The following is a 13,849-nucleotide window of genomic DNA, read 5'->3' on the forward strand; positions in this document are numbered from 1 at the left end:
CAGTCACCCTCACAGTAGAAAAAGGGTTTCCTGATGTTCACAGGGGGCCTCCTGTGTTTCAATTTTTTGCCCATTGCCTCTGGTCCTGTCACTGGGCACCACTGAAAAGAGGCTGGCTCTGTTCTCCCTTCCCTCAGGTATTTGTACCTTTTGATCCCCACTCAGCCTTCTCTTCTCCAGGCTGAACAGTCCCAGCTCTCTCAGCCTTTCCTCATAGGAGAGATGACCCAGTCCCTTAATAATCTTCATGGCTCTTCATTGGCCTCTCTCCAGTATGTCCATGTCTCTGGTGTACTGGGGAGCCCAGAACTGGACCCAGGTGTGGCCCTATCAATGCTCAATAGAGGGGAAGGATCACCTCCCTCGACTTGCTGGCAACATTCCTCCTAATGCAGCCCAGTACAGTGGTTTCACAAGTGGCAGAATGAGTAGAACTGTTCGTTATTTTTGTCCAGTGATTGAATCACAGAATGGGCAGTGTCATACATCTCAAGTGATAAAAAAGGTGCCAGCATTCACCAGGGGCAACATGCACTACAGGACCCTGTAAATGCTAAAAAATACTCTACGCTGCAAAGACTGTTTAACTGAGCTTGACAAAAAATCTGGGAATTGAGGAAGGACTTTCTCTTTTGCTTGCTGAGGACCTGCAGCTTCTGAGCATGTGAGATGGAGTCTGTGACCCCACTGAGGCTCCCTGTTCCAAGAATCTTACAACATTTTTTCCTAGCTATGCATTTCCTTCAGTTAATGGCCACATAAGTCCAGATAATGCTTTTCAACTAACGTGCTGTTCTTGTTTCATTTGTTAGGCTCAGTCTTCTTCGGTATAACGCCAACCTAATCAAAATGAAAAACAATATGGTGTCAGCATCTCAGCAACTGAAAGCAAAGCTGGAATTCTTTCATCAAAGCATTCGCCTCGACCTGGAGAGATACAGTGACCAGATGGCCTATGGCATATGTAGGTATTGTGTAATACTTGCCTGGATGTCTTGTCTGATCCTATAAAGGATCAGAGTGACTACGAAGGGCCATGGGTAAGAACTAGCTTAAAAGAAAATGAATGCAGGAGCTGCCGTTGTGTTCCTTAGCATCTTTATGGGTATGTTTTAGTTGGGGCAGATGCAGGAGAAGAGTTTGGCAGAAGCAAAGGCAGGAGGATAAAAAATAAAATGTTTTTGGAGACCTTCAGTGACAGTGAAATAGGTGGTCATCTGTTCCCCACTGAGAACACCAAGCTAAGAAAATTGGAGTATTAATAGTACTAGTGATGTAAATGTTTGCTATTTATTTGTTCAGAGTCTGACTCATTTGGAGTTGTCACTGAGCATAAAGTAGAGGGCAGAGTTGCTGCACTTGATGTACAGTGGAAGGGCCACTAACCATCCATGACAGAACGAGCAGGCATGATGACTGTAGAAACACTGTTTTGAACAGCACTAAGGGAGTGATGTTTCTGTGCTTGATATCAGGAGGTAGCATGAGTCAGGATGAGAGATGAGGTGAAAAAGCAGCAGCTACAGTTTTAGTGTCACAGAAACATCTGGAACTTACAAATACTATTCAGGGGAGAATAGTAAGATTTATGCATAGTTTGGATATATGGCTAAAAACCAAAACTTGAGTCAAAAATGATGACTGGGCTGAAGGATGATGATGGAAAATCGAAAGACTTGGTGAACTGGTTTTGGACAGTCTGTGTTTAATCAAAAGTGGCAGTTGTTGAGCTTAATGGTGGAGTTTAAAGACTCAAACTCATTTTAGGCCGGTGATTGCAAACAGTGAAATCCAAAGGGTTTGTATGTGAGTTAAGGTTGCAACTTTGCTGTCTCTCTGTGATCTCTGGGTCATGATTCCTGCTTGGAGATTCAGTGTCATGCTCTTTTGTGTTCAAATTCAACTGATGTACAGGTCATGCTTTATTTTTCTGTCTATATCTTTTTATAAATTAACAACTCTCTTCTCTTAAGCTTCAGAAAAGATGCTCAAAGCCTGGAAGGAGATGGAAGAGAAGGCCTCTCAGTGTGCACAGGTAGGGGATGTTAAAGAAGCTTCATTATCTCTCTGTGACAGAAATTGTGATGGGAACTTAGTGTCGTATGTGCCACTGTCCTGTCCCTTCAGTGTGTTTCGTATCCTGCCTGCTGTGGGAATGAGGATATCATTGCAGGTGCATTAAAGAAAGAGTCCCCAGTCACCAGGTTGTTTGAATCTAGTGATTTCAACAAAACCAGCACAAATCTCACTAGACTCAGTTGTCTATATAGGAAAGTAGACTATAGAGACACGTTATTTATTGCCCAAAAGAAATGGTGTTGCTATAGATAAGAGTCTTCCTGGTTGGATTTACTGCACACAAAAATTTTCATTGCTAAAGCTGAAAATAATACTAATCACTTACAATGCAGTGATTTCAAAATTGCAGTACTTCATTTAAGAATACAGACATAAATTTCTGGTGTTCTACAAGTAAATACGCAAATTAGTTTTTAATAAGAGTCATCCTTAAGAAATTTAGAGCAGAGCTAGAGCCAGTTCTTACTCTGAGTAGTCCTAATAGTTAACAGATGTTTTCACTTGTGGTTTATGGACAGTTGGGGTGACATAATGGCTTTCTGTTTCTCAGAGAGGTAGTTCTGTGAGAAAGGCTAGCTGAAATTTATCTGCTGCTTAGAATTCTGATCTCTGTCTTCTGGGAATGAACATTTTAATTTTACCTCCACTGAAAACAATGAGGAGAGAGAGGTCTTTTTGACAGAGGATAATTCTGCCTACAGTTTTGTACAGACCTATAGGGAAGGAATAAGCTTTTAGCTGTGAAAACTAGGGATGGAGTTAGGATGATCATAGTTCATTGTCAAAAGCTGTTTCTTCTTCTACCAGATGTACTGAATAAAGCTTGGGAGGGGGGAGGCATTCAGAGGGGAGCATTCAGAAGTGGTGGCATTCAGAAGGAATGCAAGGAAAAATCAGCACATTTGTAATGTATTTCTCAGAGTGGAGGTCTTTAAAATACCTCAAAAAGTACTCTCTTTTTTTGTGCTCTGTGCTAGTAGCTAGCTGCAGGAGTGCCAAAAACATTGCATGTTCTGCTGACCAGGACTGTCACGTGGTGTACTGGGCTGATGTCTTGCATTTCTGCTCTGCCCTGCCGGGAGTTCTTGTATTGGCTCTCATAGTAACACAGAGCACAGTGATTAATACATAAAAATCCCAGACACCATTAGAAACACAAACAATAAATTACATTGCCTATTTTTTTTCCCCTGTGAAGGAATAGACTGGGTAGTTCAGGTTCTGGGATCTATTGCCTGTCTTCATTTAAGTCAAAAGGTTCTTGGAGCCTTGATTCTGCTTGCTCACATGATGGAGATCAGAGAAATTGGGATTTCACCTGAATTCACCTCTATTTAGCTCTTTAAATTGGGATCTGGTTGTTCCCTGTTAGGAAGCAACAAAGATAAAAGGGAGGCTGCTTCTAGTAGAATAACTCAAAGCTGTCAGTGGCTATTTCCAGAAAACCGGGAACCTCAACAAATATTTACTTTGCAGACCATCAGAATTATGTTCTGTCTTCAAGCTGTGCAGTCCATATGTATAGCCGCACCCTGTCAATTTATCAGGAATGGAAAATGTTTTACTCTGTAATACACGGTGGTATCTCAGTCTATCTAGCAGGCAGCTTAACTTCTGTGAATTCAAGAGACACAGTTATGCTGTGTGGTGAGTCATGGTGGTCCAGATAAAGACAGGGTTTACTTCACATTTGTCTCACAATCTGATTCTCCTTTGATTATGTGGCTTCTCGCTGCTGCTTCTTCTTGGTTTATTCTTTACCTGCGAGACCTACAGACATCCCTTTCAGGTCAAGGGGTCACATCCCATTTATATAGCCTCATACCAAGTACTTCTGCAGCTTCAGCAAGCGGTATGTTCTGGAAAATATTTGATTTTTGGGTCCTACAGCCCCAGGTCAGAAAGAAAAAGCTGAAATATCTCAAAATACTTTCTCAGGAAGGCAGACCAGTGCCCACAGTCCATGGTGCTAGGACCCGTTATGGTGACCAGTGCACGTCTGGCACCACATAGCTACTCCTCATGCTCAGAAATTTTGTTGTTGGCTGCCTCATCTAACTTATTGTGGGAGTTTGGCATAAGATCGGTAACTTTTATATTGCTTTGAGGAAAATGTGAAATACCGGAGAAATGTCAAACCAGAATGTATACGGGAGGGTGAAATGTGAGAGCACCCTCTGTCCATACTGTAAGAGTAGGAGAATAAATCTTCACTGCTGGAATGTATGTAGAGCCAGCGAGCGTCTGTGTGTGCAGTGTGCATCTCAAAGAGATAAGATTTATGAAAAAGCTGATTTTTTTCTCATCCAGTGCGGTTGTCAGAGATTTGGATCTAGGTGATATCACTCACTGAGAAGATAATAACAGTAACCTCAATTATTGTAGCAGGAGTCACGTCAAAGAGCTTTTTTCTCCTAAACTCTGCATGGAGTCAGCCCATTATCTAAACAAGTATTCTGGAGATCTTTATCTATTCTGTTGCTCTCCTCCTTCAGTTTGATTTGTACCTACATTTCCCCATTAGGCTGAAGATATTGGATATCTGGATGAGCAGATCATGGCTCTGCACACAGAGATTGTAGAGCTCCAGAAGAGTCCGTACGCAAGGCGCCAAGGAGAGGTCATGGAGAACCTGTAAGTCCTTTGCTTATTTTTATTGTACATAAATGGATTTTGTGTATTTTGGTGTCTGAGGGGTTTTTTTGCTCTGTTGGTGGTTCCATCAGCACTTTTGAAATGCACTCCTTGCTTTTTGCAAACTGCGAGTACAGAGTAGTTTGCAATTGGTTTAAGATCATTTTGCTGGTAAAAGGGAAGATCCCACCTCTTGTGGCTGTACCTTCGTCCTTGAAGTTCTAACGATCACTTGGGAGCATTATAAGGCAGAATAGGACACTGCTGTCTCCGAAAGCTAGCTGTGCAAGAAAGATTAATATTCAGTCACAGGAGTAAACTCATCTAACTTACCTAACTTACCCTGCAGCCACACAATGACTAGACCTGCGGAAACATGGAAAACACAGCTGGGGAGGACAGGACACTTCTCTGTCACTGACTATGAAACTTCCATCTTAGAAGAGGATGGGCCTAAGATATATCTTGGTCTCAACTGAAAAACGCAGAGGATTTCTTTTTTCGTTGGAAAAGAGTGAATTTTATAGTGTTGAGTGAGAAAATTAGGAGATAGTTGTAAAATCCTGTTAAATATCTTCAATGTGTTTTCAAAGCAAAGATAATTAACAAGTCGTGGATACTTGAATATTTGGAAACTTTAATATTTTTTTTTTAAAAAAGTATTAAAATATGAAAGAGCCAAGTGGTATTACTGATCTGAAGAAGACACAGGAAGCAATTATCGTAGTTTGGGCTGTTGCTGAGAGCACAAGTAGCAATTATAAAAGAGAGGGATCAAATAGCCACCAAGATTGAATAGCCACTAATCTGTTGTTAATAAGAGCTTTTCTGAATGACTGGGTATTCTGGGAGGAAACGTGCCTGTTCCTGGTGTGTTCTCCCTGCCTCTCTCTTTGCAGAACGAGATCAGCTAAGTTGCTTTTCATCCATGTGTAGCTGCAGGAGCAGCAGAACTGGTGCACGGGGGAGGAAGTGGTGGGAGAAACGACCTCTTGCAGCAGTAGCCCACGTTCAGAGCAGCTTAAACTAATCATGAATGTGACCCCTAAAACATTGTTTTTAAGCACTTTCACCACTGCAAACCCAAGGCTGTATCAGCTGTTTACAAGGTGTTTAAAATGTGCCCAAAGCTGTTGATTATTCTGGTCTAAAGATATTCCTCTTAATGAGAAGTGAAGTGGAGAACAGATTGAGTCTCCTGCTCTTTAGTTTTCAGGGCTGTAGCAAAGCATACTGCAGAGCACTAGCTTAAAGTTTGAGATACACAGCCACAAGGCACACAAGGATCCTGGGTGATGTCTCAAATTTACCCTACGGTGCTGGATGCTAATGTTCTCTTTTTCCCAGTGCAGCAGGACTGAAGAGCACCTCTCCTCCTATCCTTGGCTGATGCAGGAGTTTCAAGACGGATAACTACCTAGCATGCTAGAAATGCTGACTTGCATAAGAAGCAGCTTGTATGATCTCTTGAAACCGTATTGGGGTGATCTAAGGGCAGCTAAGGAGAAGTGGAGGCCTGGTGAGGGCCCAAAAGCAGAGTTAGAACTGGCTAAACTGCTACTTGTTTCTGACAGACTTCTGATTTAGAACAGGGAAGATTTGTTTAAGGGTGGAAGCTTGAGTTAATTTGCTTAAAAGTGGCTGCTTTTGAAATATTTGAAAGAAGTAACATTTATTTAATGGGAAGAAGAGAAACACTGTCCTCTTTTTTGTAATGCAGCTCTCTCTTTCCATTTGCAGAATATCACTGTAAAATTCAGGCAAAAAATGCAGAACAGGAACAAGAATTTCTCAGGTGGTTGTGCAGAGGTACCTGTAGTTACAAAAATTACGTTTCATACCACATAACGTTTCATACTACAGAAAGAAAACAGACCTGAGCCATGTGAAAATTTGAAACTAAAAATAACCTCCAATTGGTATGGTTATTTGAGAAGAAAATGCATAATCGGAGGAAAAGAGAGACAGCTTTTAGGGAAGAGTTGGTTTCCATCACAGAAGGACCATCCCTGTGTTCCAAATGTCGTACTTGTCTACTAGCTGTAGAAGAAGGTGGCAGCTTGAGCGTATGAGGTTCAGCAAGGCATAACTTAATTGTAATGTTTTGGTTTTTTTTTCTTGAGTCACCTACTTGTTGATATATGTATGAATCATTTTCTTCTTTTTAAAGGGAACAGAGAGCCATAGACCTCTACAAGCAGTTAAAAACAAGACCTCCAGGTATGGAAGAAGATGGTTCAAAGACTGCTTCATGCTCATACCCCACGACTAATTTTTCTGAACTCAAACCCAGAAAATACTGTGTAGTAGGAGAAGGCAAATGATTGTATTAAAGTTAACCAGACTCAAGAGCATACCTTAAGCTGATTTCTTCTTTTTGCTGAGCCTGGAACTCTCCCAAATTACTGTAGTCCTGTTCCTCAGCCCTGGGTTTGTCTCTTGGTTTTCAGTCTCGGAGCATCTGCCCTGGACATGTCTGCCTTCTGGCATTCTCTACCTTTTTTCATGCCCCCAGTACTACTGCTTTAGTCCCCCCAGAATGGGGGAACAACTGCTCTTCCTCTGTCATTGCTCCAGCCCAAGGGCAGTCTCTTCTCTCTCTCTTCTCTCCCTCTCCTCTTCTCTCCTAATTATACTGGATAGAGTCCCATGTTTGGGGATTATTATGTTTTGAACATTGTAACTGAGCAGAAAGATTTAGTTACTTGTGCATTTGGCAACTACCTGCAGTCCTTATTGAAGCCAGTATCTAGACAGCAAGAGTGGCTGGAGTTGTATACGTTACTGCAGAGAGAAAAGACATTAAGGAAAAGCTGTGCCTAATGAGAGATTGTGACAGATTTTGAGATGTTTCATTGTGTTTCAGTTTGGCTGCACTCATTAAGTCAAATCTTTCCTTGACTCTGGGTATTTGTGTCCAGAGTGGCTCCTCGCTGAAGAGCATTTTACTAATGTGATGATTGATGGCCCTTCCAGATCATGCCTACAGTGACAGCACGGACATGGTGAAGATCATTGTGCAGACAGTACAGAGCCAAGACCGAGTTCTCAAGGAGCTCTTTGGCCATCTCAGGTACTTTATGCAGGGAAAAAAAAAAAAACAGAAAAAAAAAAACCCAACACACACCACTACAAATGCAACTTGCAGCATTTGTAGCTTTGTAGCAGGAAAGGAGAGGGAAAACCATGGAGAGCAGAGCCCAAAAGCTCCATCCACAGGTATACATTTCTCAGCAATATTAATTCTGCTCCTTTGTGTCTGTGTTGAATTTCCACTTACATTTTTAAAACATATAGCTAATGTGTATAGCTAATAGGGAAGGGGAGGAGAATGGAACGGCTTGTACTGTTAGCATCCAAGAGTTCATTTTAAAATGAGACAAATTCTGCCAGTGTTTAGGTTGGGACTAAAATCTTAAAGGGAAAAAAAGAAATAATGTAACAACTGAGAAGATACCACAGTGATTTGTTCATTAATTCTTCAAGTAGCTCAGAACAAATGTCATTACGCAGATCTCGGTAGTCAGCTAAGCATGATCTAGTTTTCTTTTCATGTGTGGCTTGTGCTTAGTAGATCCCATAAAGTAAGTTGTTAGCTATGGTGTGGTCAGCCCACAGAGACCAGCACAGATTAATAAAATACCGTGGTTGAGTTGCTGTGCTGTCCATTGTCATCAGGATCAATTTTTGCACTTCAAATAAGAAGAGCTTATATTGTGGGTATTAATAGTAGTGTCATCTGTCTGCTTTTTTGAGTCTTAACTGGACTTGGGAAAGTCCAAGGGTCCCTCCGGTCTTGCAGGTTTTGTACCTGCAGTTATCACAGTGCTGTGCTAAGAGAAAGGTGTTCTCACAGAATTTTTCTTGAATCCCAAGGTGAGACTTTTGATTTTGCCAAAACATACTGCCACACAAGCTGGAAAGTAACTTTGTGTTTGGTTTTTTTTATAGCAAGCTCTTGGGCTGTAAGCAGAAGATCATTGACTTGCTTCCAAAGATTGAAGTGGCTCTAAATAACATCAAGGAAGCTGACAACTCAGTGATGCAGATGCAGGGCAAAAGACAAAGGGAGATATGGCATTTGCTGAAAATTGCTTGCGTAAGTAGGTTTTGGACTACTCATTTGCTCTTCCTTCCAGTGCAGGAGCCAGGGGACATCAAATGAAACTCTGAAGAGACCAAAAAGGGATAACTTCCACACAATGGTTGATCTTACTGTAGAGAAGGGAAGTTTGAGATGCTAAAAGTTGACGCAAGTTTAGAAAGGGGGTTGACAAATTCATAGAAAATAAGCCCAATAGAGGAGTCCTTGGTCCCAGTAAGTCATCAAACTGCAAATCACTGGTGGCTGGAGTATGGTAGACATGCCATGCCATGCACCTTGTTCTTACGTTCCCTGAATGTTGGCTGCTGTTGGAGGGCATACACTAGGATAGGTGAACTTCAGCCTGATGTATTAAACCTATCATGATTTTAGTGCTGCAAAAGTGAAATAGGTGCTTTCCTGGTTAGTTAAAGGTGTTTTAAGACTACACTGCTTTTTCTGCATCAATTATAGTGACTATACAGCTGAAGCAATCTCCTGATTTCCACATGCCTACATTCAAGGCCAGCATAGGAAATGTGTATGTCTTTCCCCTGTCAGGAGGGTTGTTGCTATGCACGACTCACAGTTTAGGAAATGGCACCGCCTCCTAGTTCTTCAGCATAGAAGGCATGCCATGTACAGCACAGGTGACTTACATGCAGAGACATTTGGTACCAGCTATTTGCAGAACTGTGCAGGGTTGTATCAGCTGACTTACCAGCCGCAGGCATGGCCTAGATTGTGTATCTGTTACAAACAGTGCTTATGTTTAATCACAAGCCTTGTGTACAAAATAACTAAGCCTGACTAAATTCTGCCTTTGTCCATCACAGCAGATGAATTTATTTTTTTCTAGACTCAGAGCTCTTCTCGATCACTGGTAAGCTCCAGCCTGGAAGGGACAGCCTCAACTCCGGCAGCCGCGTGGCTCCCACAGAGCTGCTCAGGGAACATACCTCACCCTCTGTCATCTATGGCAACTCCCGAAGATGGGTAAGAGCTGTTGGGAAAGGAGGCCACTGCAGAGATGTCAGTGTAGCCATTTTGTATGCGTACGCTCTGAAATCCCGTCCTCTGCCACTGGAGTCTTCAGTGCTGAGGGGCATGTCTTCACCACATCCCATGTGGTGGTTTTTGGATATGGTGGGCAGGGAGAGTTTTGGCATACTAGACTGTCTCTGAAGGCAATATTGTTCAACTCCTGACTGGAGTTTTAGTAACTTAACCTCTGGCCATACCACAGCAAAATGCAGCAATGAGATTTTGAGCGAAAATGCAGTTTCTTTTCATGCCCAAGTTCTGATGCAAGTCCCAGATAAATCAGGCCATATTTAGTGCTTCTTACAGCTTCAGTGGTTCTAAAAAGTCCTTAATTCAAATGGAGGTCTAAAGTCTGGATCAGTACTAAGCAATCCACCGGGTTCAATATCTGGGTTTTTTTTATCCTCCCAAAAAATGTTACAGTAGCTTGTATGTTACTAATGCTCTAAAAAATCAGGAATTAGGTTGAACTCTTTATTCAGAAACCTCTGCTCTCTGGTCCTGAGCAGGTTCCACATACCAATCTCAGCTAAAGCTTGTGATCTCCATCAGCTAGAACTGTGATATTCATTTCTCACATCTCATGTTATTCTGTCTTGGGGTTGGATTTGGTTATTAAGGCCCCTCTCTCTCAGCCAGTCCTAGCTGAGTAAGAGAGTTGTCTGGAGCTGAGGGGTTTTTCTCTTCACTTCATTAGCAATTTTACTTCCAGTCAGCATAACAGAAGGGAAAACGCCCCTCAAAGACTGCTCAGCCCTTGATCTGCAGCAGTGCTGGTTTTGTGAACATCGGCATCAAACCATTTGGCCATCTCTTTTTGAGTGGTCAGGGAAATACCTAGGTTCTGAAGATACACATCTGCTAACCAGTCTTTCACTGGAAGTCAGTTGATTTTTCTGAAATCCTGAGCAACTTTTTCTGCTTCCTTTTTTCTGTCTGCTACTGCAGGGCAATTTTCGCCTCTGAATAATGCGGTGTGATCACCTTTTAATAGGTGCTTTCCTGAGCAAGATGCCTTTGGATCGCCTTAGAGCTCCTCTTCGAACCATGACTTCACTGTACGAGGCACTGTACAAAGAGTCAAGAGATGTAAACCTTACGGGGAGCAGGCAGTGATTTCAGGCCCCTCATACTCAGCCCACTTCCTAGGTTCTGTTAAGGCTGAGTTTCAGTGTGGTTTGTGCAGTTCCTCTGTAGGAAAGGAGAGCAAATCCACAATTCCAGAGTGGGGATCTGCAGGATGCCACCTCAAGGCATGATTTTGTGCCCCACAGGGTAGCTCTTACAATTGCAGAGAACTCCTATAAATGAGTTTTTCGGGTTGTTTTTTGGTTTTTGGTTTTTCTCCTCAGTGCAGAGACTTTTGATGTTGGTATTACTTTGTATTTTAAATCTGTCATCTTATGCCTTCCCTGCAGGGAAAATTTTGTCCATGTGATAGAAGAGAATCTGAATTACCTCGAACTCTTTAGCAGTATTTTGCAGGAGGCGAGACAGGAGCAGGACAACAGCATGACGGTAAGTCTGTTGATGTATCCCTGAGGACCTGATTTTTAAGAGCCACAGCAGGGTCCTCTGGGGGTGTGGAGAACTCCTTAAATAGGGTCATTTGTGATTATGTGAATTTCTGTGGCTGGCATGTGATGTCTGTCATCCCTCCTGGACTATGCTAGCATGCCAGTCCTTATGGAAGATAGTACTTGGTGCTAGTGTCAGCTGAGTGGTCTGTGTGGCGGAGTGGGCTGTTTTGTGGGACCCTCTGGCTGGTAGAATTTGCTCTGAATGCCGGTTGCATTCTCAACTGGAGAGTCCTCGTTTGTGTCCCTGCACTGGAGTGGGCAGGGTTCTCCATTTCCAGAGCCCTTTCCTGATCATTAACTAAAGCTCTCCTTATGGCAGAAGTGGGGCTTTAGAGAGTCCTAAGAAGGTTCTTTGCACAAATTGGTATTTGAAATAGCAAGAAATGACAAAAGTGAATAATGATCACCCAGATGTTCTGATCCAATGTAAAACTCTGTTCCTGAACTACTAATTGAGGCCAGTACATTACTGCTCAAAAGAGCCTGGTTAGCAGAAGAATGAAGAGCACCACCGGTCTTCTAGAAGAGGCTCTCAGCTGATTTTAGAGGCTGTATCATAGAAGGACCTGTATAAATATAATGAGAAAAGGACAATTAGGCATGTAGATTGACCTGTTTATAATGGAGAAGAGTCACGCTTCTGTTAGCGTGAGGTTGTCTCACAAGTTTAATGCAGTCATGTAAAGAAGTCAAAGATCCACTGATATGGTGTAACCTGAATTTTCAAAAAGCTTCTTAAAGTTCTCCTTATGGATAACTTCCATCCTCATGGGATAAAAAAAGTTGAAGCTGTTTACCAGTTGTAACTGCTGAAATAACAAGGAAGAGAGGGTTGGGGAAATGGAGGTGGTTGATGAAATGGAGCTCTTATAATTCATAAACATTTTAATGTTCTAATGTTTATGAATAATAGTAAACAGTGAACTGAGAGTTTACTGGAGTTACTAAGTTATTTGGGATGGTGAAATGAAAACTTACTAGTGGGAGTTGCAGATGACACTGTAATAGCAAGGGATTGAGCAATATGAATGGGGAAATGAAATTAGCTGCTGATTAGTAGTAATTATGTTAGTGGGGAAAACATTCTTAATTATGCATATCGTGGTCTTCATCCATTGGTTGATGCATGCTTTTTTTGTCTTTGTTCAGTTCCAACAGGGTTGGTATCAAGTTGTGTAATACAGTCTTCTCTCCTGTCTTGTCTCCTTGCTATGGCTGGAGATGAGTGAGAAGCCATATGACTGGCTTCTTACCTGTTAATCGTCCACGTCTCGGTCATCTCCCCTGTCTCATTCCAAGCTGCAGCATCTGTCTCTGGCATGTTTTAGCCCAGAAAGATTATTCATTGTTGTGGAATCATACCCTGCAGATCAGCACCTGTTTTGTTATGTTTGGTTTCTTTCCCTTTTTCCTTGCATCAGGGAACAGAAGTTAGGCAATAGGAAAGCAGCAGAAGATGGGATTTGTCCTCTTCAATTCACTTGGGAAAAAACAGAGGAAAAAAGAATGAATAACTATAAGAACCTTTTCTCTCTTCTTGCATACATTTGACTTGAAGCCTTTCTTTCTTTTTCATTTGTGTGCTTGCACTACCAGTGCATCGCATGGTGCGCTAGGAATGCAGGTGGTGGGTTTTGTGCAGATGCAAAATATAATTTCCAAGGCGCGTACAGTCTGTGACGTGCCTGAGTACTTCAATAAGTGTGGGGGATATTCTATTGGCGGCAAACTGAGTCGTGAAATTGTGAGATTGCTTTTCAGTTGTTAGATCAACGTGATTCTTTGAGAAGAGAGAGATACTGAATACTGAGCGTCCTTTGGTCACCACCTTGGAAATGCACGTTCAGTAGCAGTTTCCTGTACTTCAGTAGTTTCCTTGCTTCTTCTTTCAGAGTTTTGATTGGAGCTGGCTGAAATAGCCAAAGGAGCTGACGTGCTGCTATCTGCAAAGTGCCTGCGTGCTGAGAGGTGGCTTGGCAGCCTTCGATGTGACGAGCTGGAGGGGACTGGTCAATCAATCACTTTTGTCATTTTTAAACCTTAGTGGAGCTGATTACAAAGGTGGTGGTCGATTGCAGATACACCATTGGCAGTAACAAACTGTGTTACAGGCTGTTGCCTAGTTGGGCTTTCGACTAAACAAGTAACCTGCTTGTTGGAGATGCGGCCTGCCTTCACCTGCCCTGTGGGGGTCGCCGGCCATACGTGTCCCGGGGGAGCCGGTGCTGAGGGCCACGGCCCCGCAGAACCTTCCCTGGCAAGAAAGGGAGGAGAACCAAGGGTGGCAGCTGCCTCAGGCCCGGGGCCCTGCTGCTCCCCCGCCGCGGCCCTCTCGCCGCTTGTCACGACTGCTCACGTGTGTATTATGAATGTATAGATTATATATATTTTAAATAGAATTAACTGCAATAAATGCTGTGGAAAGGCT

General features: G+C 42.6%; 1 protein-coding gene across 7 annotated transcripts in view; it reads left to right on the forward strand.

Annotated features, from left to right (window-relative positions):
* CHUK (component of inhibitor of nuclear factor kappa B kinase complex) overlaps window positions 1-13,849 on the forward strand; it is a 32,922-nt gene that overhangs the window by 18,159 nt on the left and 914 nt on the right. For 5 of the 7 annotated variants that reach the window (XM_087765907.1, XM_087765911.1, XM_087765914.1 and 2 more), the window contains 9 exons: window positions 813-964; window positions 1,974-2,035; window positions 4,604-4,713; window positions 6,884-6,933; window positions 7,690-7,786; window positions 8,665-8,812; window positions 9,657-9,793; window positions 11,260-11,359; window positions 13,314-13,849. In XM_087765907.1, coding sequence (XP_087622033.1) covers window positions 813-964; window positions 1,974-2,035; window positions 4,604-4,713; window positions 6,884-6,933; window positions 7,690-7,786; window positions 8,665-8,812; window positions 9,657-9,793; window positions 11,260-11,359; window positions 13,314-13,340 — 883 coding nt within the window. In that variant the 3' untranslated portion in view covers window positions 13,341-13,849. Of the gene's footprint in view, window positions 1-812; window positions 965-1,973; window positions 2,036-4,603; window positions 4,714-5,062; window positions 6,055-6,883; window positions 6,934-7,689; window positions 7,787-8,664; window positions 8,813-9,656; window positions 9,794-11,259; window positions 11,360-13,313 lie in introns of those variants that run through there. The other 2 variants (XM_087765908.1, XM_087765912.1) reach the window with 2 other exon arrangements.

The sequence above is a fragment of the Nipponia nippon genome, unplaced genomic scaffold (genome assembly GCF_047370975.1).
Source record: "Nipponia nippon isolate SJK-2023a ecotype South Korea unplaced genomic scaffold, ASM4737097v1 scaffold_3, whole genome shotgun sequence".
Lineage (NCBI taxonomy): Eukaryota > Metazoa > Chordata > Aves > Pelecaniformes > Threskiornithidae > Nipponia > Nipponia nippon.